This window comes from Nycticebus coucang, chromosome 14 (genome assembly GCF_027406575.1).
Source record: "Nycticebus coucang isolate mNycCou1 chromosome 14, mNycCou1.pri, whole genome shotgun sequence".
NCBI lineage: Eukaryota > Metazoa > Chordata > Mammalia > Primates > Lorisidae > Nycticebus > Nycticebus coucang.
The window spans coordinates 20,796,355-20,823,791 of NC_069793.1; the positions used below are offsets into that span (position 1 = coordinate 20,796,355).

The 27,437-nt window shown below is 52.2% G+C and overlaps 1 protein-coding gene across 10 annotated transcripts in view; it reads right to left on the minus strand.

Annotated features, from left to right (window-relative positions):
• TSPAN18 (tetraspanin 18) overlaps nucleotides 1-27,437 on the minus strand; it is a 199,108-nt gene that overhangs the window by 5,036 nt on the left and 166,635 nt on the right. For 8 of the 10 annotated variants that reach the window (XM_053560379.1, XM_053560382.1, XM_053560375.1 and 5 more), the window contains 7 exons: nucleotides 25,692-25,773; nucleotides 18,439-18,511; nucleotides 15,860-16,054; nucleotides 8,105-8,179; nucleotides 6,848-6,946; nucleotides 6,209-6,391; nucleotides 7-90 (listed from right to left, as the gene is read on the minus strand). In XM_053560379.1, coding sequence (XP_053416354.1) covers nucleotides 7-90; nucleotides 6,209-6,391; nucleotides 6,848-6,946; nucleotides 8,105-8,179; nucleotides 15,860-16,054; nucleotides 18,439-18,501 — 699 coding nt within the window. In that variant the 5' untranslated portion in view covers nucleotides 18,502-18,511; nucleotides 25,692-25,773. Of the gene's footprint in view, nucleotides 1-6; nucleotides 91-6,208; nucleotides 6,392-6,847; nucleotides 6,947-8,104; nucleotides 8,180-15,859; nucleotides 16,055-18,438; nucleotides 18,512-22,838; nucleotides 23,059-25,691; nucleotides 25,774-25,869; nucleotides 25,889-27,437 lie in introns of those variants that run through there. The other 2 variants (XM_053560383.1, XM_053560385.1) reach the window with 2 other exon arrangements.

Sequence of the window (27,437 nt, forward strand, 5' to 3'; positions counted from 1 at the left end):
ACTCACCTCGATGGCCAGCACCCCGATGGCGAAGGCCCCAGCCAGGTAGACGTAGGTTTCAAAGGTGTTGAGAATCACAGTGTAGCAGCCCTTGGAGGGAAGAAACACAGGTGAAGCCACAGCCAGGAGGGACAATCTGGGGTCTGGCCAGTGTCAGGACTAAGCTTTATGGCATGTGACCTCAGAGCTCAGGCAATAGCAGGCTTACCCTGTCCAGCTACTGTTGGGACAGGGTGATGGGGAGCAGGTAGGAGGCAGACACTCATCCAAACAGCGATTTGACAGCATTGTACCAAAGATATCCCCCAGTCACCCAGCCTATGAGGTGGAGCTGAAATATGCCAGCCTGCAGGCCCAGTCAGTCACAGACCCTTTCTGAGTAAGTACCACAGTGATTGGGATGCTGGGAAAATGCCCATAAATATCTGGACTTCATTATTGCCACATCAGCACCAGAAGCAGCTGCTCGCTTCTGGTGGGATAGGTGCTCCCTGGGGTCCACAGTCCCCCTCATTCCCTATTTTGTATGCCCCCCGACTCTTTCCATATCTGCCTGGCCGCTGAAGGAGTTTTTAGCCTCTGCTTTAAGGAAACACAGTTCAGGCTCGGCGCCTGTGGCTCAAGTGGCTAAGGCACCAGCCACATACACCTGAGCTGGTAGGTTCGAATCCAGCCCTGGCCCGCCAAGCAACAGTGATGGCTGCAACCAAAAAAAAATAGCCGGGCATTGTGGCGGGTGCCTGTAGTCCCAGCTACTCGGGAGGCAGAGGCAGGAGAATTGTTTGAGCCCAGGGGTTGGAGGTTGCTGTGAGCTGTGATGGCAGGGCAATCTACCCAGGGTGACAGCTTGAGGCTCTGTCTCAAAAAAAAAAAGAAAGAAAAGAAAACACAGTTCATCCATCAAAACCCTTACATCCCATCTCCTCCTGGCAGCCTTCCTGGACCAGCCAGTCCACAGGGCTCCTCTAAAGGGATGCAATTCCCATGCTATTACTGCTTTCTCAGGCGTCCTGGAGCTGTATGAACCCACACAGACACAGATAAAGAGAAACCCAGTGAAAGATAGAGGGGGATGTGATGGGGGACAGAATGGGCAAGAGAATGCCAGTGCCCAGCCAGGGGCTGCCCTCCTTGACTCTGAGTGCCACTGACTTATGTCATCTTTGTGTCCATAACATCACCCCCCACCCCTGTGCTGACCACAGAGACAGAGGCATGGTGGTTGCTCTGAGTGAAATGTATATTCAAAAGGAGAGAATTTTCTTTCTTTTATAAGAATGTGCATCGTCTTAGGGCCCAAGCAGAGAACTTGCAAGGAAAAGTCCCTGGGGTGGAGTGGGTGGGAGTGGGGGATCCTGCCCCATCCTTTTTGGATGACTGTTGCTGTTTCTGGGCACTATTGAGACCTGAGAGTCTTGGGTGTTCACATGCTCACGCTTGCCTGTTGTCAATAATTCAGAAGCCCTGCCTCTTTGGCCAGAAGTGGAACTGAGGAGGCTACACCAGGTCAGGGGGATGGCAGGGTCTGGTCTGCGGATGGTGGTCAGGTGGTGTTTTGGTTGGTGTCTGCCTGGTAGAGCCTGACCAGGACAGACAAAGGGAAAGTCCCCACAGGCCCTTTTGGAGGCTCTGCAGAACACAGAGGGTATCTCCAGATACAAACAGACCCCTCCAGCACAATGACCAGGACCCACAGAGCTGCTGGGACTGAGCATGCATCAGGATAATCTGGGAAGTAGTTAACGATGCAGATGACAAGGCCTCGCCCCCAAGACCCTGGATCAGTGGGTCTGGTGTGGAACCCAGGAACCAGCATTATGGGCAGATGCCCAGGTAATTTCTAATGCTGTGGCCGGACCTTGAGACACCTCAGGCCCAGAGATGACAACAAGGAAAAAAAGAACTAGCTGAACATTCAGGCCTTGTCTTGGCTATGCCACTGGTAGCCCAGCCAAGGGCTCTATGATTGGGACAGAGCCCTAAACGCAGCCCAGAAGCCCTACACCAGGTTAGCTGGTCAGGAAGCTGGCATGGCTGGAGGGCCCTTCAGGGCTGGAAGAGGAGACCATCTTTCCACCAGGCCCTAGGGCCACCCTGGATCTGCCTACAGACCTGAGTTGGGCTGACCTCAAACCTTCTGTTTAACAATTTTTTAAAGCACCAGAATGCCACTAACAGCAAAAAACTGACCTGTTGTGGCAGGAAGGAAAGAGAGAAAGGTTGGCTTGGCATCAGCCTTGGAAGGAGGTGCTTCTGGCCTCCCATAGTCCCTTTAGCATGCCACCTACCCACCAGGCCAGCCGCATAATAGCACCTCCCCCAACCCCAACACACACGTGAAGGGAAGGCAGGTTTGCCAAGCCCTTCACGAGGATGTCCAAAAGGGAAGCGGCAATGACCCAGGGGAGAGGTATCAGCAATTGTTATACAGGAGTCCTGGAGTTCAGCAACCTGGGGTCCCCCCCCAGCCGTGCCACTCATTTGCTCTGTGACTTTGGGCTACTCTTCCTATGCCCCAGTTGTCCCATCTATAAAATGGGGCTATTTAGACTATCTATGGGGGGAGGATAAGATGAGATATGCCAATAAAGCACTTGAACAGTGCTGGCATGGAGCAAGCTCTCCAGCCCTGTTAGGATATCCTCTCTCTCTAAGCACATCCCGAGTGGTAGAAAGTGAGCACAGATCAGGTGTGTGGGTTTCCCCACGTGCTGGAGTGTCGCTGCAAGATGAGACAATGTGCATGTACACACGCAGCTCAAGGGGATGGGAGAAGTAGCAAATCCCTTCCTGAGCATGAAATTCACTCGGACATGCCTCACCTGGGGCAACTGGCAAGACGCTCGGGACCTGGTCCAACAGAGGGCTGGCGTTCCCAGAGCCCTGCCGTGTGGCACCTGAGGCCCCACCTGCTCAGCTCCCAGTCAGACTTTGGCACCGAAAGACCCTTCAGTTCCTTGGATTGAAGTGAGCACACAAGATTGGCTGATGGGGGTTTTGCTGGTCCTGAGATCCCCTGGGGCAGGGGTTGGAGAATGGACGAGCCAATGCCACCCACACTTGATGAGTGTCCACTCTTTCAGGAACTTTGCCAGGGCCCTGTGGGCTCTTTCTCATTTAATCCTTGTTACAGCCCTTTGGGGAGGAGGGGTTTACCTGCATTTTACCAACGAGGAAAGGGAGGAAGAGAGCGGGTGGGTGACTTGCTCAAGGTCGCACAATAGGAGGAAGGGAAGAATTTACAGAGGAGGATTCCAAACTCTTTCCTGTTCCAAAGGGAACGGGAGCCTGGCTTCGGGAAGGTTCATTTCTCCCTCATGAGGGCCAGGTCCCGGGCGGAGAGCCTAGCACTGCCTTCGGCATTCCTGGATATCACCTCCTCCCCTAGCCCCACCAGTGACATATAGAATGGGGACCCTCTCTCCCCCCCTGCCACTAGGCTGCTGATGCCCTGACCACACCAGTTATTGCCAGTGCCATCCTCCGTCTCTGTGGGGAGGCCACACCCACACCCCCTGCTCCTGTCCACAGCCACCCCCTAGTCTGACAAGGGACATGCAACTTCTCCCACATGGGTATCTCTAGTGTGGACCCCTCCTGGCCGAGCTCCACTCCACATACTCAGCTACCTAATGGCCCTCTGCTCCAAAGGTATCTCATACTCAATGTGTCCCAAACCAAATCCTAGGGCTTCCCCCAAACCCAAAACTATTGGGTCGACCTCAGCACCTCCACCCTCCTTCAGAGCTGAGCCACCACCAAGACTGGTAGATTTTACTTTCTGAACCTTTCTCAGATCCACTTACCACTCCCTGTCCCCACCACCATCACCTTGGTCTACTCCTTCATCCTTTCTTATTGGGACCAGTGTAGAGAGCCCCTGTCCATCTAGACCCACTGCTAACCCTACAGAGCAGCCAAGTGCCAACGTGCCCATGCCACTTGTCCCTGTAGGCACCCCCCGCAAGCCCCAAGGTAGAGCTTGGCTCCTCCAGTACCCACCCTATGGGCCTGGAGAAAAAGTCAGAAATGCATCCTGGGCTTCAGGGAAGTGGGCTTTGGAGAAAAAACAAACAGAGACAGTCCCATAGCAGAGGCTTTTAAAAGGGAAGATCTCAGAAGGGATGTGAGTCTCGCACAATAGAAATCCCAAAAGTCAATCTTGGACAGCCTTCATGAGGAACAGAGTCATCGGAAAGAACTAATGTGGCTGTGCAGGGACCTCTCTGCGGAGCTCTGATCTGGAAGCCACACCCAAGAGACAGAAGGAGGCAGCCTACTGAAGGATGAATCTAGACATGGGAAGCATATTTGATAACACCCTGAAAGAACAGGGCCCAAGGGAAGCCTCCCTGAAAGGCATTAGAAGGATGTAGGTTTTCCTATGGGCAATGATCATTCCAAATGACAGATCCTTCAACAAGTTAGGAATTCATTTGTCTTTCACATCAAATTCTAAGCTGTGGTGACCACCCTGCTCCATGGAGCTGTCAGCAGCCCAGGCTCCATCTCTCTGGATTCTCTGCCATCACAGGTGCTGCTCTCCTTTGCAAGGACCCAGATGGCTTGTCACCGTAAACCACAGCTGCAGTCCAGCCAGACTGGACCAGAGGCCAGGTGGACACAGCACTTTCTCTTAAGGATATGACTTGGGTTGCATGTGTCACTTCTGCTTAGCTCCCATTGTGGAGAACTTGGTTACCTGGCTTAGCTGCAAGGGAGGCTGGGAAATGCAGCCTTCACCTGATGAGGAAGGGGTGACTATAGAGTGGAAGACAGTCCAGCAGTCTGTGCCATGGTATAAGGAATCCCAGGTCCAGAGAGTGTCTCAGCAAGGGTGACCCAGCAGGAACCAGTTCTGCCCTGCCTGTTATCAAAGCTTGAACCCCTGCCCTGTATCCCGAGCAGCTCCCCATAGCAGGTCTCTGTGACCTAGCCCCTGGGGTGGCCCTAAGCCCACAGTGGCCTGATCCCAGGGGGCTTGATTCTCTCTTTGTGTCTCTCTCTCCCAAAGCAGGATGGCAGGGCTGGGGCAGAGGGAATGTGGCCCTTGGGGCCTTATGAATCCTTTGATGTGCCATGGGCTGGTGCAGGGGCTGGAGGTGCTGAGTTGGTAGAACAGAGAGGGCTGGAAAGGGCCCTATCAGGGCACCAGGAGTAGGGCCTCTGCCTACTGTCACTCCTCTGGGACTCTGAGAAGCCTATCTTGCACCCCCCACCCTCCACCCATAGGCCCCTTCCAGTCTACCATCTGGTTTTATTTTCTTCCTAGCAATTGTTACCATGTGAAATTATTACTTTTTATTTGCTGCTTGTTCATCTCCTTCCTCTAACTAGACTATGAACTCTGCAGGAGCAGGGGCCTTGTCTCCTTGTCTCTCTTGCATCTGGAACTCTCCCATGAGATCCTCATTAAAGGCCTAATCAGGTGAGGGTCTTGGGTTAGGGCAGCGGTTCTCAACCTGTGGGTTGTGACCCACAAGAACTGCATTAAAGGGTTGCAGCATTTTAGGAAGGTTGAGACCACTGGGTTAGGGGCTCGGGTCACCCTAGCCCTTCCCCTCCCTCCTTTCCTGCCTCACTGGGGGGAGGGAGGGCTGGTCAGTGGGAGGGAGGTGGACCAAGTACAAGGGCATTGTATGGGGTAGTCAAAGCTGGGCCCTTGTTTCCCCTACAGGGGCCACAGGTAGCAAGGGAAACCTTTCCTCCTAGCTGAGGTCAAGTCCTTGGGTGACAGAGCGGCAGAGAAGTCTAGGAACTTCTCTGATCTTGAAGGGTCACATCAGGAAGATCTTGCTCCCTTAGGGCCAGAGGTTGTGCCCACATGGCAAATGTGAGCTACCTCCAAAAGACAGTGCATGGCTAAAGAGGTCTCTCCCCCCTACAATGTAATTCTGCTTCCGTCCCTCCTTGGCAGACCTGCAGCAGCAGCAGCAGCTCAGGACACACTGGAATACTCCTACTCACCCCTTAACTTTAGCCCAAATGCCTCCTCCAACAGGGACCACCTCTCACCCTCATCCTTCCTTACTTTGGTTGGATCTCAGGAGCCTCTATCAGCCCCATCCAGGTACAGAAATCTCATATCATGGCCAACATTTCCCTGGGATTCCTGGAGTGGCCTCAGACCCTCTGGGCTGGTATCATCTCCTACCCAGCTCTGGCCACCCAGGTCCCAGTGGACAAGTTTCCTTGGCTGGCCTAGTACCTGCTTGTTCAGGAACAGGCTCCTTCCCAGGAGGCACTCCTCCCTGCTCAGCAGGACCCCGTCCCGGCTCTGTGGCTCTCTCCGGCAGCAGGCCTCGGGCACCTCCTCGCTGTTCAGCGTCAAGAGTCGAAAGACTGATGCAAACTTAAAGTCTTCAGGCCCATTGACCCCACAGCAACCAAACTAGGAGAACAAAGAGAAGGGTGTGGTGGGCAGGAGCTGGACACAGAGGGCAGAGGATGTGTCTGCAATGAAGTCAGAAGACTCTGTATGGGTTGGTTCCACCTGGACTTCTGTGGACCCATGGGAGAGTCACTAGTTTCTCGGGGCCTTCAGTGTCCTCATCTGTAAAATGGGGGTGGTAGACCAACTGCTACCTCACTGGGCCCTTAGTAAGCACTCAATAAATAGTTGCTATAGTTATTATCATTAATGACGATGACCCGAGACATGGGTAGCAGACAGGTTGTACCCCGAGTTTGGACTGTGACCAACTGCCTAGAATGCTGCATGGTTGCTGATTCTGAGGCCAGGGCTGGGGCTGGGGAGAGTGCCCTGATTGGTTATTCACATTTGGCACATGGGCATCGTGGTTCTGAATACTCATAGCATATTTGGTGGTGGTGGGGCATTACTCACTGTGATCATGACCGAGTTCCAGGTGGCAGAGAAGACGTCCGTATCATTATTGCCCTGGTAGTGCTTGGTGAGCTCTTTGGTGAAGAATTCTCGGGTGAGCTGGGGGCAGCAAAAGAGAGTGGGGTGAGACGTGGCAGTTTGGCCCCTCACTTGCCTCTCCTGCCATGTGTTTGGGGGGGGGCATGAGAGCTAGGGCCTCTATCTGTGTCTTGCTGTCAGGCCCCCTGGGATTCTCCTAAGCCACCAGCTTGGGGCAGGCCCCCTACCCAGCATGGAAAGCCAGTCTGCACACACAGACACTTCCCTTAGCAAACCCTAGGCCAGGACAGCTGAGACCCTTGCTCAGCCTATGGCAGCACTACCCAAAAGGAGAGATTACCTTCCTCCTCCCTACCCTTTCCTCCAAGCTGCTCCCCAGACAGAGCCAGCCAGAGACCCTCAGGTTACAGGTCCTGAAGAAGCTATGGTGTGGGGGAGGGAGTCTGCACACCCAGTTTCCAGAGATGTCCTTGTAAGTCACTCTTACTCCCAAAATATTCTCTTGAGATCTAAAGACCCTCCTTCCCACTACAATGGGAAAGACCCTGGGTGCTGCCCAGCAGAGGGAGGCCATCTGGGCGCCATCCTCTATACACAAGCTGCTGTTGCCTCCTCTTCCCCTCTGGCCAACCACTCACCTCCCCAATCCCGGAAACCACTGTATCTCCTGCTTTGTGCCCCTCCTCCCCTATCCTGTTTTGTTTCTGGCCCCCCTTGGCTGTGGTCCTGGGCGCTTGTCAATTCAGAGGAGGGAGCCGGTGCCCCGGGTAGTTGAATCCTCTAGAATTAGGTAGCCTGTGGGGCCGAGTTGTCCAGAGAAGACACGAGGTAGGGCCTCCTCTGAGAGCACTCTGTGCCCCTTTCTACACCGTAGACACGCTTGGGCTCGGGACAGCCACTCTGGCTATCCTGACCATCGGCTAGGCTGCCACTGGGCAAGGTGGGGAAGAGGGTATTCCAGAATCAGGTAGGGGTTACACTGATGCTTTGAGAGCAGAGACCCTTGAAGCTCCTCCTGACTCTGTGACTTTCTGGAAAAGCCTCTGTAGGAAGAAGCTCCCTGGGGTCACTCTGTGGCCCATGGGGCCTGGCTGGGATGGATGAGAGGCTACCGACTCTTGAGACCCATCTGGGTGTGCGGGCCATGGCACTGGCTCTGAATGGCCACTAACCTCATGTCAGCCACAGTAGGTAAGAGAGCCCGGGCCCAGTACTTACATTTTCCCTGAAAATGAAGGCCAGGATGGCTGCCGAGAGCTCCGCCAGGAAGATGATCAGGATGAACAGGAAGAACTGCGGAGAGAGGGGCAGGTGCCTGAGCGCGAAGACTGGCTGCAAGGGGATGGGGCAGCCACCCGCTCCCATCTGTCACCCAGTTGACGTAGTAACAGTAAACTGATTTTGTAAGATGAAGACGCTCTACTGCCATAAGTCAGACATTTTTCATAACATGAATGATCCATCCTTGGAGTCAACAGTTTGTAATAAAAATAAGAAAAAAGTAAACAAATAAATACACCTTCCCTGCCAATCGCAGCCCTTAGACCATGTGCAGCCTTAACAACCAGCCCTACGCAGTGGCTGCTGGGGCCCCCTCAGGTGGCTTGTACAAGCTGTGGAATCCTGAGCTCCTGGGGATGGATCCCAGCTGGCTTTCCTCACCTCACTAGCCAGGGCCACCTCTCTCTGCCCCACTGTCTCTGGTTCCCATAGGAAGTGGTGAGGCCACACTGATCTTTAGCAGAAATAAAGGAATAAGATTGGAAAGAAGGTAGTGTGACTGCCCAAGTCCTAAAACCCAGGGGCCAGGGGTCTGATGTCTTTCTGACCCAGCCCCCTCCCCTCTACTTACTTAATTCCTGATGTTCCGCAAATGAACCACGATGCTTCTTGTTTGGGGGCCCTCACGGTCTGTGCTGCCTCCACCAGGAAGGCGCCTCCCTTCTGGGCACACCAACTCCTCATTTTTCCAGCCCTCTCCTAGAGAGAAGCCCCCCTCCCCTCGGCTCCCCACATCACAGTGCCCAACAGAGGGACCCCCCTGAGTAGGCACTAACTCAGGGCCTGTAACTCAGCTCGCAGCCTTCCCTGATGCCTGAGGCAGTGTGCTGTTGATGTGTGACATTAGCTGAATGAATGAACCCGTGAGTGAAGGCCTTGCCACGGAGACCTTGCCACCTGCTATGTCTCAGGCACAGTCATCATGAGCAGTCTTGGGCCAAGGGCTGTTGGCAGAAGAAACAACAAACGGTAGTGGCCCTGCCTTCGTTACTCGGCATTGCCGGTGCCCTTGGCATTTACAAAGTCTGTTACTGCCTTACACTGGGAAAGGACTTACTACCTGGTGCATGCACAGAGACTCGTTCTTAACCGCCCTCCCAGGCTCCTGGGCGGCTGTCCTGATCTGCTCCCTGGGGTCTCGTCCTCAGAACCACCCACCTGCGCAACATGTGCCGGCTACAAGGAGGCAAAGGGTGCTGGCCTTCACATGCGGACACCTCAGGTCCCGCCTGGCCTTGTGTGATGTGGGACAAACATGCGGACACCTCTGAGCCCCGCTCTCACTGACACATTCAGCACTGGCTTCCTTACAGATGCACTGGGGGCTGATGACAAAGCCCTCAAAGCCCTCAAGCCTCAGTTTCCTCACCAGTAAAATGGGATGCAGCCACCCATGGAGAATAATGACATAATGGATATGAAAGTGTTTCCTATGTTGCAGACAAGCTTGGTGCTGGGGGGACTGCAGTGCGGAGGGCACAGGAACCCCAGCCCAGTGCAGGCCCCTTACGAACCCTCTGAGCCCCGCTCTCACTGACACATTCAGCGCTGGCTTCCTTACAGATGCACTGGGGGCTGATGACAATGCTTTTGCAAGTCTCTCTCCTGGAATGTGTCTCTTCTGGTCACAGGAAAGTTTTTTGTCACTTTATCCCCACGCAGGGAGCTCCCAGTCATTTTCCTTCCCTGACTTTTCAGCTTCGCCAGCAGCTGCTCTGTAGAGGTCCGGAAGTGTATCCAGACTGCGTAGGCTGTGGACTTCTTTAGAGAGTGCTCAGGATTTAGAGAATACCCACCCAGGACATGGACATGGACATGAAATAGCTCTAAGATCTGTCAAACGGGTTTTATTGTCTTAAATGTCCAAACCCAAGGAGAATCCCTGCTTGAACAGGGCAGCCAGCCCTGGATGGGGGTTTGCTCTCCCTCACCCCTAAGTTGGCTCACTGGCCGTCGTCAAGCTCTGCTATGTCCGTTGGGTGCTCTGCAGGCACGTGCGGCTCCCCGAGGGTCTCACCGGGGTCCAGCAGCTCCAACCCAGGCTTGTGGTCTCACAGAGGACTACTGGGCATCAGCACCACTGCTATTCCCAAGGTTCCTTTTCTGCTCAGTTCCACTTTTCGGCATTTGAGGAAAGTGAAACCAAGAAAAGGAAATGACAGTTCCAGGTGTGCAGTGGGGGGTTCGCAGCAAACCCTTCCCTCCTGCGCCCAGTGTCCTGCTTCTGCTGGTCTCTGACGGAGAGTGAAGCTTGGGGCCTCGCCTGTTGGAAACTCTTCTGAGCATGGAGGTCTGTCCTGACAGGTCAGGGGGCAGCCTGCTGGGGTCCACGCACAGGAAGAGGGGTCACATCCCAGGCCAGAAGCTCCTAGACTTTCTGCAGGGGAAGTAACCTTGGGCCGAGTTCAGAGAAGGAGTTCCTCACCCAGACAGGAGAGTGACAGAAGGGCTCTTGTACCCTGGACAGGCTGTCCCCAGTTGATACTCTTACTGTCCAATCTGTCACCCGAACAATCCTCACTTCCATGAGGCTGGTTGACTCCTAGGCAGAGTGGCCCCCGAGTGATGTGTTTCCCACCTTTGTAGTCTCTCCTCTCCTGTGACAGAGACAGAGGCCCCTGGCAGGGGTCCTGGCACTTCCATTTGGTCAATAATGGATGGTCATCTGGTTCCACCACATGTGGCGTCTACAAGGAGCCCCTCCCTGCCCTCTGCCCTCTTGCTGTAACCGCTGGCAGGTGCTCAGGCTGGCAAAGAGTAGCCTGGGAAATGGTTTCCATCCCCGGCCATACACTGGAGCTGGCGTGCCTGCCAGCCTCAGCCTGGACAGTCATAAACTATGAATGAGGCAGATCACAAGCCCCGTGCACTCTGTGTGCCCGTCACTCTGGGGCATGTGTGCGCCATCCAGGATGACCTCGAGAGGCTTCTGTGAGACAGTGCAAGTGAAGTGCTTCGCATCAGACTGGCATGACATAGAGCCAAGAGGAAGTGTGGCCTTCATGCAGACAAAAGTCAGTGTAGGTGTTCTTGGGAAAAACAGCAATAGCTACCGTTTGCCAGGCACCTATGACGTGGGTGCTCTGGACCTTGCAAGGCTCATTTCATCACCCACTCTCAGCAGCCTGCCTCTTACAGAAGGGGACTGTGACTCTGGGAGGAGCAGTACCTGGCCCAGGTTGACCCAGCTGGTAGGTGGTGTGGGAAATACGTCCTCATGACCCTGACAAGAGCACAGCCATTTTGGGAAAGAACGGATGAGAGAAAGCAAGCCGGAAACTAAACTGCGTGATCACAGCAACCCCCTCCCCATCCCTTCTGGGAATATTTCAAAGCCAGTGTTCCTGGGAAACAATAGAACAGTAACTTTCTACCCCAGCATGGTGGCAAAATTGAGGAAGTAACTATTTGCCCTTAGTGCAATAATCAGTAACTCTGTAGAAGAGAAATACTCCCCCTAGCAACCCCCTCCCACGTCCAACCCTCTTAATAAGGGGTTATAATAGCCTCTTGAAACTGTGTGAAAGCTGAGCTGACTCCTGGTCAGACTCCACTCTGCTTTTTCTCTCTTCTAATAAAGTCCTTTCAATCCCTGGACTGGCCTCCTCTCCTGCGTTTGGTCCCTTCCCCTGACTCTCCTCCTGTTCCCTTCATCTTGTAAACCAGGGGCTTAAAAATGGGAACCCTGATGCCAGAATATGGCCTTTTAACACTGTGTTATGCTGGAAGCCATTACGGCCTTCAGATCTTACAACTTTCCCATGGCCTGCGAACTCTCTGTGGTTCAACACCAGTTCCTCTAGTTTTCCACTGGTCAGGTGTTTATGCATGCCAGGACAGAGCCAAGCAAGAAAGACCCTTATTTTCTGGCTGGATCATGAACACAACACTATGTTGGGAAGGAGATACTATTAGCAACATTTTCCTATGAGGAAACGGGGGTTCAGAGAGGTTAAGTAACCAGACTCAGGTCACACAGCCAGGAATGGCAGAGCAAAGGTTGGAACCCAAGCTTTTCTACTCTAGAGCCCACACTCTTACCCACACCTCTGATACCTCCTCTCTGTTCCTTTCTTCCAGGGCTGTTTATTGAGTGTCTCCTCTGTGCCAGGCGCTGTGGTAGGTATTGACAATCAAATACACAATGGGGAGACACAGTCCTCATCTTCATAGAGTTTACACTGAGTTAAAGCATCAGGAGATGAAATGAAACAATAAGCCTGGTAACTCAGAAAGTGAAGGAATGTGCGGGGCCCACTACATGAGTAACAACATTACTTCCGCCAACACCCCTTTTCTAGCTAACAAGGTTTACCACTGGCTATATGGGGGAGTCCCCTGGACCCACCCACGGGGGGGGGGGGCTTGTTGTGCTGCCCCCTGGGGCTTCCCCTCATCGGAGCTTTTCCCAGGGTTTGCTTCCCATTTGCCTAAGGACACATCTGTCAGTGATTGCTGAGCCTCTAATTTACAACACTTTGCTTAGGATGGAAAAATTAGCAAAGGGCGGAAACTGCTATTTTGCCTACTTGTGAGCATTTCCAGGCTTTTCTAAGCCATCTGTTTGTGCTCAATGTCTGCTTTCTGTTCTCATTTCTAATAAATATTTACCAAATTTACATACTGAGTGTACAATTCAGCTCACTTATCTCTTTTTTACCGTTCTCTTTTCCAGTTTAGCATGGCTTTGTTATAAAATATATTTAAAAATCACAATCTTTAAGTCAGTTGACAAAAGAAATCCTTGAAATGCTCAAAGGTAAGCAAATAGGAAAAGGGATGTCACCAGTCTGCAATAACAGGTGTAACTGTTCCATGTATGTGAACACCCTAATGTCGGTTAATAGGCGTGTTGGGAAATGGACGTTTAGATAAATTAGTTCTCGGGTGGTCATCAGATTAATTGTTCCAGGGCCCTGGAATTGTTCCTGGACTGTGTCCTCAGAGGAAAGGCACAGGGACACCCAGATAGCCCTCGCTCCAGGCCTCCTTTCTCCATGGGCCTGTCAGCCTGGCTTCCTAGGGTGGCTAAATTTGCTTTCTCGGCCCCTCTTAAAACAAGCCTTTTTTCTCTTCTAGTAGGCTGGGGAGGCAGTCAAAGGCTTCTAGAAGGATCCCAGAGGCTGCCAAGTGTGAGACTCTGGGCCCACTTCAACTAGAACCTCCACATAGCCAGGTTCAGGTGAGAAGAAAGGAATGGTTCTTCTTATTTCTTAGGTCATGAACCGTTTTGAAAACCTGCTAGGAGCTGTGGTGTCTTTCCCCAGAAGCACACTCCCCAAACCCTTCATGTATACAACACACACACACGCATGTGCACACAACAGGTGCATGCATATACATACACAATGTAACACAACACACACACAATACATGGGCCACCACATACTTGGACACACACAGACACGTACCCACAATGCATGCAATACACACACATACGCAGGCTCTCTCTCACGTAGTGCTTTGACCATAATTTAGGTGAATTTTGGGCTAAGTCTGTTCTAGGTTAGGGGCCCCTGGATCAGCCTTGGTCTGGGAGACAGGAGACTTGGATCCAAGTGTCCCTGCCTTGGGCTCGCACTGTGACCTGAGGCTTGTATGTGCTGGGCCTTGGAGAGAGAGGAAGTGTAGGGGAGAAGAGGGGAGGGCAGTCGGGGAGTAGACAGAGGGGCGGGGAGAGTTTGGGAATTGGAAGAAAAGATCAAGAGAGGCAGAGACAGAGGCAGTGCGAGAAAAGAATGGGTGTGACATACAGACGGGCAAAGCAGAGTGGGACAGAAGCAGAAGGAAGGCGGTGGGTGGGGAGGGCTGCAGTCAGGCTCAGGGGAAAAGACCCAGCCTGGCAGCCAGGACTTAGCTCTCTCGGATTGGACTTTGGTGAATCTCCATCCCCGGGGCTCAGGCTTGTGTTCCAGGGAGCCACTTAGCTGGAGTAGACTTGAGAGGCCAGCGGGCCCCAGCCTGCCCCTCCAAGAGCACCAGGCTGGCTTCCTGTCTTGGCTTCAGCCCAGCCCATTAACAATGAATGAGCCCCTGGGGCCGAAGTGAGGGGGGAGAGGGAGGCTGGCGGGTCCTGGGACCCATCTCCCAGCTCCCTTTAACGCCCCCTCAGGCTCCTCAGTGAAGACTTTCCCAGGCACTGCACCCGCACCCGGGGGCGCTCACAGTTTGTCTCTGTTTCTCTCCATGTGAACAGTCTGCAGTGCATCCCAGGCTCCCTGTCACTCACTTCTCAGCTCCAGGCTCAGCTGACCTCACCTCCTCTCTGGATGTGGAGATCTCACTGTGACATGAATGGGGGCTGTATGCTGTGCTGTCATCTGGGGGCAGAGGAGGGTGCCACATCTCTGTCCCAGTGCTATTGGGTGCTGGCTTATCCATGGGACCCTCCAGAAGCCTCCCAAGTAACCCCTCTGCCTGATCAGCCTGGGTCTCTCTGTCTCTTAACTCCCTCTCCCCAACTCACGGGGTGGGGGGTTGGGGCATCTGCAAGTTGACTCAGCTCAGCCGGGCATGTACTTCTCTAGGCAGGGCTGTTTTTAACTTACCCTATAGTAGGACTGGGCTCAGCCCAGAAGTTCTTCAAGTCCTGGGGTCCCACAGGACCTCTACTGGGAGAGCAGACCACCCACCAAGGATGGGTAAGTAGGCAAAGGCCTGAAACACCACAGCCCATGGGAATGGAGAAGACCTGAGCACTAGAATGCTCACGGCCTATCTTGACTCCCTCTAATCGACAAGCGAAGACACCAAAGCTTGGGGTGGCAGAGAAACTGGCCCGGAGCCACGCTGCCGGGGAAGGACAGGGAGCACACTCAAACCTAGGCCTGCTGCGGCTCCACTCATCCTCAGAGGCTCAGCTGCCTCCCATGTGCCTGTCCACAGGGAGGGAAAGGACACACCTGGCCCTCACCAGTCATTAGCACGTAATTAACTGTGTCCCCCATAATGGGGGTGCAGGGACTGTTTCGTTAGTAAATAAGAAACCTTCTGAGATCAAATCATCTCTGTTTTAGAATTGGATATCCCAAAGGGAAACCATTCATCCAAGAGCTATCTTGGCTATTTTACTAACGAGTTATAGTATATTAGAGTTTTTAAAAGCAAGTACAGGGCATGATTAATGTCAGTGTTCTCAGTTGATCTTGCCTCAGAGAAGGCTAGTAGCTCAGACCTGGAGGCCAAGGGCCCCTCCACTGGGGCAGCTTGTCCAAACTTCAGACATAGGCCCAGTGCAAATAGCCAAGTGAAAAGGCTAGGGACTGTCTCATCCCTAGAGGACAGTCTTCTTGGCTTAAGCCCTCATTCTGAGTTCCCTGGAGTGTGGTCACAGACCAGGTGTGCCTTAAGTCAAGGGTCCTCGCTGGACATGGGAAGGTAGAAAACTCTAGTGGGAGGGAGGAAGGTGCCAGGGTGAGCAGGAAGCCTGTGGTGGTATAGGGGCCCTGGCCTAATGTCTTTCTCATCCCCCCTGCACCAGCTCCCTGTGGGTCTTTGGGTAAGTCTTGGAACATCTTGGAACATTTTAGAACCAGTGAGTGGGCTGGATGCAGTGACCTTGATGGTGGCTCCTGGCATTGGCAATCTCCATTCAGACTTGTCTGAATGGAAGCCAGCCAGGGTCTGGGAGTCAGCAGCCTTCCCTCCTCCCCCCAGAGCACCCATGGGTGGGGTGGGGGTTGGGCTACTCACGAACAGCAGCAGACACTTGTTTTCACGGACAGCCCCACAGCAGCCCAGGAAGCCAAGAAGAAACAGCAGGCCCCCCATGGCCAGGAGGATGTAGGCGCCAGTGAGGAGCAGCGGGTTTGCAGCCACAATCTCCCGGAAGCCGGTGGGGTCCACCATGACCCAGATGCCAATGCTCAGCAGGCAGGCCCCACCCAGCTGCTCCCAGCCAGTCAAGGGGGCAGAGAGGAGAAACAGACAGGAAGGTTAGACATTGCTTACACCCACCATTCCCCTGAGCAGGGTCCCAGGGAGAGAGGCTGGGAAAAAATTCCATTTGCAATGTGAGCCATAGGTTCCAGCCACGCCTCAAATGGCTCTCAACTTCCCTGTTTCCTTGATCTTATGTGCAGCATGCATCCTCTAAATTTGTGACTCAGGCCCCATCTCTGGCTAAGGGCCATGCCATGTTGAGTTTACTTGCCACTTTTATGTGCTCCTTAAATGTCAGAACTATAGGATTAGGAAGTCATCTAGTCCACCCTTCTAGTTGTACACTGAGGCCCAAAGGGAGCCAATGACATGCTGAAGGTCACACAGCAAGGGTGCGGCAGAGTCAGGGCTACATCCCAGGCCTTCCTGGCTCCAGCCCCAATGACAGTCAACAAAGATCCATGAACATGCCCATCTGTGCTAAGAGATGGGAAAAACATGGACAAAAGTCACTTATCATTGTTCTCAATAGGAGCTCTCAGTGAGTTCTGTCCTGAGAGTGAGTTTCCTGATCTGAAATCTGCGGCTCAAAGCCTTCTTATCCACGCCTTTGTCAGGATGGCCCATCTCTCTCCTCGCCTTACTTATCTCTGGAGATGGGGAGCTTCGTCCAGAGAAAGGGCTGTGCCACTTATGAGCTATGCAAACTTGGATAAGTAGCGTAACCTCTCTGAGCCTTTTAGCTTCTTCATGTTAAAAGGAGACTCAATTTCTCACCTCCCAAGACAGCGCCAAGGAAGAAAGGACAGAATGGATGTGAAAGCATTTAGCAAATTTCCATAAATATCTGCTCCATTTTCCTCGGGTACAGAGAGGTATTGGAAGCAGACCTGGTCATCTTGTTGTGAGGAGAACCAAAGTTTGGCACCGTGGATCTGAGTGCTGTGAAGTGCCAGCAATCTCTTGTGTGAGGCGGGAAGCCTGGAAGCCTGTGTGAGGAGGGACAGCCGGGCAATGGGGAAACTGCTGAGCTTTGGCTTGGCTGAGCTGCCCTGCAAACTGAGAGGCGGCTTTGGACAAAGACATTTGTAGGTACCCTCAGGGCTAGGACAGGGGGGAAGTCGAGAGGCCTTAGGGACCCAGCAAGAGAGGGAAGGGAAGCCCTAACAGGACAGCCAAGGGCAGAGTCTCCATTTTTGTCATCTGTCTGGTAGTGTCTTTCTCCTTGGTCTCCCACAAAACCTCCAGGAAAATCTGTGCCTCCTTATTGCTGTTGGGGTTTGGGGAGTTTACAATTGTATGCTATGCCCTGCTTCAAGGAGGGCCCAGCCCCATTTTAGGCAGGGATGCTGAGGCTAGAGCAGGAATGAGCTTGTTGGGGGTCACCCAGGGTGGAAAGTGGTGGCCCTTGGCCTAGAGTTCAAGTTTGCAGAGCTCTTGGCTCTTCAGGATTATGAAGCAGGGAAGGAAATCCAAGGGAGTGGCTGAAATCGATAAAAAACAGATGTGGAGAGAGGGAGAGACAGACATAGTCAATCTGGGCCAAAAAGGGGTCTCCTCTTCCACAGCAGTCCTGACCTGAAGGACAGGAGTGGAGGTTTATTTGCCCAGGTCTTGGCTGCACTGAGATCAAGGGTTGAGGCTGGGTCAGGAAAGCATGGAGGAGGGGGGCCAGGAAGCTTGGATTGTGGCTCAGCTCCTGGGAGATGCCAGGGACCTGAGCAAAGCCTTTGGTGGCTGCCAGCCAGTGGGGTAGCCACCTGAGGATACATGATTGATAGATTGGGTGGAGAAGTGCCAACCACATCCCAGGAACTTTGGAAGCTAATCTCGCTTAATTTCCAAAACACCTGTTGAGGTAGGTCATTAAGAGATGAAGATACCGAGGTTCCCAGAGGTGCAAGGTGTTTCAGATCACACAGCTGGTGAGATGCAGAGCTGGGAATTGGATGCAGGTCTTCCCGTCCCAGAGGAGTTTCTAATTATATCAGGGGGCTACACTGGCCCTGCCCTGCCACCTCTGAGGCCTATAGGCTGCTCTGGGGGGATGAGGCTGGGGAGGGGGCCCTCTTGTTGCCCTCTGATCACCCACACTCCCTCCTCCCCCACTCCTCACGGGGTGTCAAATCCCAGGACGAGCTGGGCCTGACCTTCCCCCACCCTGGCCAGTGGAGCCCATCCAGTGTCTGTGTAAAACTTGTCTCCTACGAAGGTGGGCTCTTCAGCGCAGGTGGGTACTGCTGCGGGCCTCCCCTATGTGAACGCCTGGCTGGCAGGTTCACCTGCCTCTGGTCCTGGTCTCTGTGCCCTCCTAGGACCTGGCTGAGTGTGACAGAAGCCAGTTCTGCCCCCATCCCCAGCAGACCCTGGGAAGACCCAGGAATACTTACAAATATGAAGAAATTAAAAACAAACATCAGATACTTCATGCAGCTCAGACAGTCGCCTTCCATGGTGCTCTACCTATGAAAGACAACACACCTCAGGCCTCCCACCGGGGAATCCCACCCAGGAAGACCCCGGCCCCTCCGCACAGGGAGCTCAGTGAACCAGTCCCATCCTCGCAGCTGGTGGAGGAAAAGTGAGGCAGATACTAATCCTCTCATGGGGGCAGGGGTTTGCCTTGTGGGGCTGGAGCTGGGACTGACAGCTGGAGCCTGCCTGCCTGAGCTTGAACCCTGGCTTTACCATTCATTGGCTGTGTGACCTTGGGCAAATTACTCCACCTCTCTGTGTCTTGCTCTCTTTTGCTTAAAAATGGACATTCAAAACAGAACCTTTCTCTTAGCAGTGTTTAAAAGATTAACTGAAATAACTCAGTAACATGCTCAGCACAATACCCGGCCTGTAGTGAGCGCCCAGCGGTGCTATTTCAAAGTATTACTTTAGCGCAGGTGTGAGCCTTCCATTTGGTAGAGGAGAAAACTAAGGCTCAGAGCTTGGAGGAATTTGACAAGTTCCCAGAGCCAGGACCAGGCCTGCTAAACTTCCCACCATTCTACCTGCCCTCTAGCCACAGGGCAGACTGGGGCTGTTCCTTGGTGCCAGTGAGGAGGGGCAGTACAGGGACCTACCTGGGGGTCCAAGCCCTGCTCCTGATGCCAACCTCCTCACGGCCAACCTCTCCAGGCCCTGACTACCTCCATCCTTCACCTCCACTATCCCACCTTCTGGGGGAAACTTCCCAGTCCCCATGGTAAAAGTACACCTACAGCAGTGAGTTACTGAACAAAATTCTGTTCAGCTAACACTTATTGAGCAGCTACTGTATGCCAGGCACTGAGGCTTGAAACCAATGAGATGCAGCCCTTCCCCATCCCCAAGGGGGGAAGCTGACAGCATCTGCTACTGGGAGTCAGACCTCAAAGTACACCAGACACGTTTCAATTCAATATTCAGGGATTGAATATTGAATTTAATTTTCATAATTTCTTCGTAATAGCCCTGGGAGATACTTGGGGCAGGGATTAGAGATCCATGCAACAGGTGAGGAAACTGAGGCTCAGAATGTAAATATCACGTCCAGTGTCCCACAGCTCATAAGAGGCAGGGCCAGACTCAAGCCAGGCAGGCCTGAGCTCCTCCTCCGGCGCCCCCAGTAGGTGGCTTGTACCTCAATGATAGGGATTGGTACAAAGAGGTCTGGGGTGTGGACCTGGGGTGGGGGGATGGTGTTTGATCACTTTCTACAGCTTCCCCTTCCTCCTACAGGACATGGCTGGGCTCAGTTTTCTTCATCCATAAAATGAGGTTGGTAAGTCTTACTCAAAGGGTGGTTGTGAGGCTTATTACTATTGTACTGTATATCAAGACATCACACTGAATATACCACAAACATATTCAATTATTTGTCAAAAATAAAATAAAATAAATAACAGCAGCCACTATGTGGGCAGCCAGGTACTGTGGCAGGTGTTTTGTACAGAGTATCTCACTTAATCTCATGTCAACCAATGAGGCATGTGCTCTGATTACCACCAATCCTTACATCAGCCCAGCAAGGTGTAGGAAATGTCAGAGGGGCTCAGGGATTTGCCTAAGGCCACACAGCTTGTAGAAGGCAGTGTCAAAGCCTACGTACAGTTCCTGGCACATGGTCGGCCAGGGCAAATCTGGCCCCTCCCTGCCCCAAACCTTAGTCCAACACCTCCCCCTCCCCCAAGCAAGGCCAGCATCCTCATATCAGAAGGAACAGGGAGGGCAGAGCAGTGCCACCTCCTACCAACCCAGCCCAATCCACCCCTCCGGCCCTCCCCAATTGGTGAGGACAAGACCCTCCTCCACCCCTAAGCTGCATTTTGGCTTGAGCTAAAGTGTTCTAAAAGTGCATCTGAATCCACGGAGAGAGAGGAAAAAGAAACAACAGCCGCCACCAAAAAGAAAGAGAGAAAACTAATAAATCCACAGAGAGAAAAACACAGAGCCAGCTTCTGGGAGTGGGGCACGGAAAACATGGTGCCTCTCATTCCTTCCTTGTGTGGTTTCTGCCAGTATCCTGGGCATCTGCTGACCTTGGCCACGTAGTAGCCACAACATGATGCAGGTGCTGGGAGCCCATGAGGAAGGTCCGACAGGCACATCAGCTTCTGACTGGGGTGCTGGCCCTGGGCAGGAGGGGTTTCCTCCTTGCTGGTCTATGGGTACTTAGGCACCTTAAAAGAGATGGAGCTGGGCAGCGGACACAGAGGAAGGGCCACTGCGCATCAAAGGTGGGAAGGGAGGATACTCAGAGCCCAACTGTGACAGCTTGCTTATTGGGAAGGGGAAATTGAGGCACCATGTCCCCAGGGATGAACCTGAGGCCATTCAAAGAGAAAACCACAGGGTGAACCTGAACTAGGCATTTCAGGCTCTAAGCCTCTGTCCTTCCAACAGAACACCAAGGGTTCCTCTTAAATTGGGCGGATGGAGAAGGGGAATGCAGGGTTGCCCTGGGGTCACCGACTCAAGTCTCTACCCCTACAAATAATGCTATCTATTGAGCATTGGGTATGTGGCAGGCTCAGTTCTCAGCACTTTACATTACTGACAATAACCTATGAGATATTATTATCCCTATTTTCCAGAGGTGAAAATTCAGGCAGATAGAGGCTAGGTAACTTGTCTGAGGTCATAGCTGAGTAGTGAAGTGATTTGAAGCCAGGCAGTCCAGCTGGGAAGAAAAGTGATGGGGTGTGTGTACAGTGGGGGAGGATTTGTCTTTACTTCAGGAAGTCCTGGCCTGAATTCGTGAAATGTCATTTGTCGTCACAAGTAGAATCCGATAATGCCATACTTTCCATTACAGGGCTCCCTGAAGCACCCTCCAGCCCCGCTCAGGGCGTCCTCCTCTCTCACTGGGACATGACCACAGCCTCTGGCCTGAGATCGGCCTCCTTACCTCCAGCCCCAGTTCTTGCCTGCTTACAGAAGGACCTTCCCACAAAGCACGTCTAACTACATCACTTCCTTCCTGAAAACCCAACCTCTCTACCAGAGACCAGACCAACTCAAAGTGTGGATCTTAGGTCCTCGAAGACTCCTCTCCCTGGTCACCTCTTGCTACTCCTGGCTCTGACTTTCCCATCACCAACATCAAAGGAGAGTCCCCAGAGGTATTCTGGAGGCTCACTGCTCATGCCAATCCCTTCTCAGATTGCCCTTCCATCTACTCCCTTCCCTCTTACTTTCTATTCAACACACATGATTTGGCACATGCATCACCTCCTCCAGGAAGCCTTCCTTGATTCCACCCTCCTGTCTCTTCTGCCCCATCAAGCCAAGCCCAGTGTCTTCCCTGATGCTCCCATGACTTCTGCTGACCTCTACCACTACCCCCACCACAATGTGTACCACTATGTTGTCAGCCCGCGTTTCTGTCAATCCCAGGGAAGCAGAATTGGGGCTGTGCCCTCCAGGGACACAGCATGGATGGCACACCATTTGGACTGAACAAAACCCCTTAACACAGGGAGTTTTAGTTAAGTTGGTGCCAGACTAAGGGCTTTGAATGATTTAGGTAACCTGTTTCCTCCTCACCCCTCATAGGCAGAAAATGGCGGTACAAGGATGTGGATCAGAGGGGCTCTTAACTTGTGTGATCCCTCTCCTCTCTTTGCTGTGCCTCTGCAGGGACAGGGTGATCCCATCAGGTCTTCCTGATGCCCCATGTATTTGCTCTTCCCTCCAGAGCTTCTTAAGGCCTGGAAACCTCTTCTCAACCTTGACCTTCTAGAAGCAGCATTATAGCAGGCCTATAATCTAACCATAGTGGTTCTGAGCACAGGCTCTGAAGTCAGACATACCTGGTCTTCGATCCCAGCACTTCACCTTATTTATCTTTTTTTATGCCTTTGAGCAAATGACTTAACCTTTTGGAGCCTCAGTTTTATCATCTGTAGAAACGGGCATTTATGGCCTACACTGTGGTGTGTTGTGAGTTAAATGAGAGGTCCTAGGTAAAGGGTTCCCCACAGCACTTGGCACAGAGTGGACAGCTCTTACTGTCACCATACCTAATTCTGCCTTAGTTACTCATAGGCTTGCTATTGCCCATTAGATCAGGGTCTTTCCATGCTAACCCTCCCTCCCTTTGGCTGACGCCAACTCCACACATCTGCAGAGTCCATGCATGATCTTTGGAAAGGGGGAAAGGGACAGGATGGAACATTTACTAAGTAGTAACTCTTGGCCAGCCACACACCAGCTCCATGAAAGTCACTGCCCTTAATCTTTTAATAAGCCCATGAGGCCGGAGGCACTGCACCCATTTTATGGAAGAGAACGCTGAGGCTAGAAGAGGTCAACCAACCTGCTCAACATCATCATGGAGCTTGTATGCACAGACTAGGAATCGATGGCCACTCAGCCAACTCCACATCCTGTGCTCCACCTGGCCCAGGAGCAGCTGCAGCAAGTCAGGTGCGAGAAGCACTGGCCTGGGAGTCTGGAGCCCCAGGCTGCTGCTCTGTAAGTCACTGCTGTGTGACCTTGGGCAAATCACTTGCTCTCTCAAATCTCAGCATCTTCATCTGTAAAATGATGAAGCAGGAATTTGATGGTCTGCCCCTTTCTTCTGTCAGGTCTGACTTGGATGAACAAATCTTTGTAGGGTAAAGCAGCCATAGCTGTGAAGGGCTGGGCAGTCCAGGGGGAAGTAATGCCCTGCCATCCCTGTCCTCTGCTCACCCAGACAGAGCTTCTCTCCAGGGTAGGATCCAGCTTCAGCTGGGCTCTAGCTATTTAGCAATTAAAGGGCATAATAAATATGGTAGCTCATAAACGGGCTACCTGTATTTATTATGTACCACATTCGCTGCAGATTACATCTAATGGGCTGGGCTTACAGAGTGCTGGGCTCCCAGACAAATGCAAAACAAGGAGATGTGTCTCCTGGGAAGAGCCTCCGACAACCTCAAAGTTGAGTCAGACAGAAAAACAGACAATGGGAGCCAGAGGGCAGGTGGAGCACACGAAGGCCCAGGTTCCAGTTCAGGGCAGGGTGTGTGAGTGGAAAGAGGGCTTCGATGACCAAGAGAGGGTCACATCCCAGCTCAGCTAGACTTAGCTGGTAGGGCAAGTTACTGAACTGCATGCAACTGAGTTTCCTTCTCTTTAAAGTTAGGATAAAAATAATGCCTTTCTTGTAGCATATGGAAAATACCAAGTGCGAAGCTTAGCACGTGGTAGGTAATAAGTGACAGCTAGGGGCAGATGGCATTCCTTGAGTTCTTACTAAAACTATGTGCCGGGTGGTGCCTGTGGCTCAGTCGGTGAGGCGCGGGCCCCATATACCGAGGGTGGCGGGTTCAAACACGGCCCCGGCCAAACTGCAACCAAAAAATAGCCGGGCGTTGTGACGGGCGCCTGTAGTCCCAGCTACTCAGGAGGCTGAGGCAAGAGAATCACTTAAGCCAGGAGTTGGAGGTTGCTGTGAGCTGTGTGAGGCCACGGCACTCTACAGAGGGCCATAAAGTGAGACTCTGTCTCTACAAAAAAAATAAATAAATAAAACTATGTGCCAGGGAACACACACAGTGTCATTTAATCCTCACAAAGCTCCAGGAAATAGCTTATGCCAGTTCCATTTTTCAAGAGAGGGAACTCAGGCTCAGAGAGGTGGAATCACTTGTCCGAGGCCACACAGCACAAAACTGCCAAATCTGTGGCTCAAGGGGCAAGGGTCTTGAATTTTGGAGCAATTAAACCACTCCTGGGACCCCGTTTCTCAGGTCTGTCCATCATCTCTGGGCAGTACAAGCACCAAGGACAATGTTAACAGGTACTTGATAAATGATCTTGGTAAAGGCAGCACTGGTAAGTGAATAAAATTCTTTAAATCCTACGGCCCAGAGGGATAAAGGTAGGAGTCAGAATCACAGGCAAACTTGACTTGGTGGGATTGCCCCTCTCCCCATGCATCTGAAAAGCACTTTCGAGAGCAGTTCAGGTGCTGTGATCTATCTGCTCTTCTAGGTAGCTTCTGCCCAAGAAGCGTGTGAATGGTAGCTGTGGATATGCTCTGGCCACATGAAGGTCCCATGCTTGCTTACAGAGGAGTGTTTATCATACAACATGACCCTCAGATGCTGCTGATCGTTTCATGCATAATAAAACTAAGTGTTTAAGGTGCTGTAGTTTAAATATTTATCCATTCAGCTTAATCCCCAGTGTAACAGTATTAAGAGATGGGGCCTTTAAGAAGCGGAGCCCTCATGAATAGATTCATCCACTCATGGGTTAATGGGTTATTAGGGGGAGTGGGTTGGTTATTCTGTTATAAAATCCAGTTTGGCACACTCAGCCTCCTCACCATGTGATGTCCTGTGCTACCTCTGGACTTTGCTGGGGGTTCCTATTGGCAAGATGGCCCTCACCAAATGCATCCCCTCAACCTTGGACTTCCCAGCCCCCAAACCCAAAAGAAATAAATGTCCCTTCTTTATAAATCACCTAGTCTCAGGTACTCAGTTATAGCAACAAAATATAGATTAAGAGTAAGGACTTTAGAGAATTTAAGGGATGCTTTTCTTTGAAACTACTGTTTGTGTACATGCTGACTTAGATCTAGCCCTTGTATAACTTTTGTCACCAACATATCAATACAAGAAACTCTTGGTCACGAAAGGTTGGGAAGCATTGACTTGGCCCAACACCCTCATTTGGGAAATGAGAAAACAAAACCAATTAGAGATGGACCTAAGCTTGGAGGCCTAGCCTGGTGCCCCGTGGACACGCCACATGCTTTCTGCTCTATGCATTTATTTTGGGAGCAAACATCAGCCTTTCTTAGCATATATGCTTCATAAAGGCGTGGGTTTGTTTTGTTCACTGGCTTATTCTGAGTTTCTAGAGCACTGGCTGGTACATAGTGAGTCTCCAAGTAATAGATCTGAATGAATGAGTGAATACGTGCACAGTGGGAAAATAGCAAATAGAGACAGAGAATGATAGAGTCAGCAGGTCAGGGAAACAAAAACAAGCCGGAAAGAGAGGAAAGAACAAAGGAGACTGACAGAGACAGAGAAACTGCAAGAAGAGGCAGGAAGAGACAGGCAGACAGAGAAAGGAGCAGGGGGAGGACGGGCAGTGTCAGGTGGCAAGGCAGAGGTGGCACTCTCTGCTGGGGTATCGCAGACAGGAAAGGCAATTGCCAATTTGTCACCTGGCAGTTCTTCAGACGTCAGCAGAACCGAGTCTCCTGTCCAAGGGGTTTGTTCAGATGTCTTTTATTGCCCCAGCTTGTCCTATAAGAGAAAATATTCAATTACTACAGGAAGTCAATAAAGAGCAGCCACATTAAAGGAGCTGTTTATGAAAACTCGCCCTCCTGGTGCACACACCTGGGGCAAGGGTCTTGCTAGTCTGGGCCCATCAGAACCAATGAAAAGCTCTCAGCACCCAGGGCCATGCCAGCTGGGGCGGTCTGCTGCAGGTGCCCACCCTCTGTTCAGGTGGCATCTCCCAGGTGTCTTCCCAGGGGCTGTCTGGGGAGGCACGTCTTCAAGAGACTTGTGGGTTTTGGCACAGGCTTCATCCATGCTGACAGGGCTTCATGTGGCTGATGAACTGGGGGGAGACGGTGGGCTTGGATGGCCCACACCCCTAGGCCTCTGCAGCAATGTCCCACCGAGGGAGTGCCGCAGGGACCCATTCATCAACCTCCTCCCTAGGAACCCATACTCCCAAGACAGAAAAATTTTATGCAGCAAAGTGTTCCTTGGCTTTGCATAAAGATTTGCCAGAAGGTTCCTCTAGAGGGCCAGCTCCCAGCAGCGGAAATGAGGGTTTGATTTCAGAAGTCAAATGGCCATATGGAGACTCTTGTTCTATTGCACCTATGGGGAATTCCCTAGTCAGGTCTTGCTCAAATACTGGATTAGAGAATAGTTTTAGAAAAAAAATCTTAGGCCCAGGAAGCCTGGGCTAAGGAAGGGGTAGATTTCCATGCCTGTTCAGATTCCCTCCCATTCAAGTGCAAGCCTGCCTGGGGTCAGTGAAGGAGTGGTAAGCGAAAGATTCCGCTTGATTTACCCCCACTCCCTCTACCCACACATCCATCTATCCACCAATCCATGTATCCATCCATCTGTCCACCCACTTCTCCCTCCATCCACCCTTCTACCCATCCATCTACTCACCAAGATATCCACTGATCCACCCACTCCTCCCTCCATCCACTCACCCATCCATCCTTATATCCATTCATCCATCCAACTATCCATCCATCTACCCACACATCCCTCTATCCACCCACCCACCTACCCTCCCATCCATCCATCCACGCACCCAACTACCCTCCCATCCATCCATCCACGCACCCACCTACCCTCCCATCCATCCATCCACGCACCCACCTACCCTCCCATCCATCCATCCACGCACCCACCTACCCTCCCATCCATCCATCCACGCACCCAACTACCCTCCCATCCATCTATCCATCTATCCATCTATCCATCCATCCATCTATCCATCCATCCTTCTGTCCCTTTCCCTTCATCTATCCATGTACCCATTCATCTTTTCACCCATTAATTCCTCCCTCCCTCATTCCATCTGTCTACCTATTTACCCAGGAACCCAGAGATGTACATTAAGCTCCTACTGTGTGCCAGGTGCAGGGTCAGGTAGTATAGATGCAAATAAGCACATGTACACAGGTCGGTGTTGGGGGTGGTAGGAGGTTGGAGGAGATAAAGAAGCAGTAAGAATAGGACTGGGTAACTCATGAGGGGAAGAAGTGACTCCCCTGGCCAAACTCCCCTGGGGGCAGTGGAGAAGAGGGAGGTAAAGGTAAGTTTTGAAGAGTGGAGGTGAAGGTGGGCAGATGAGAAGGCAGGAGAAGGGCCCCCCATCCCGAGAGCTCGCTGTGACCCCAGGAGCTGGCACCACATCTGGCCTAACACAC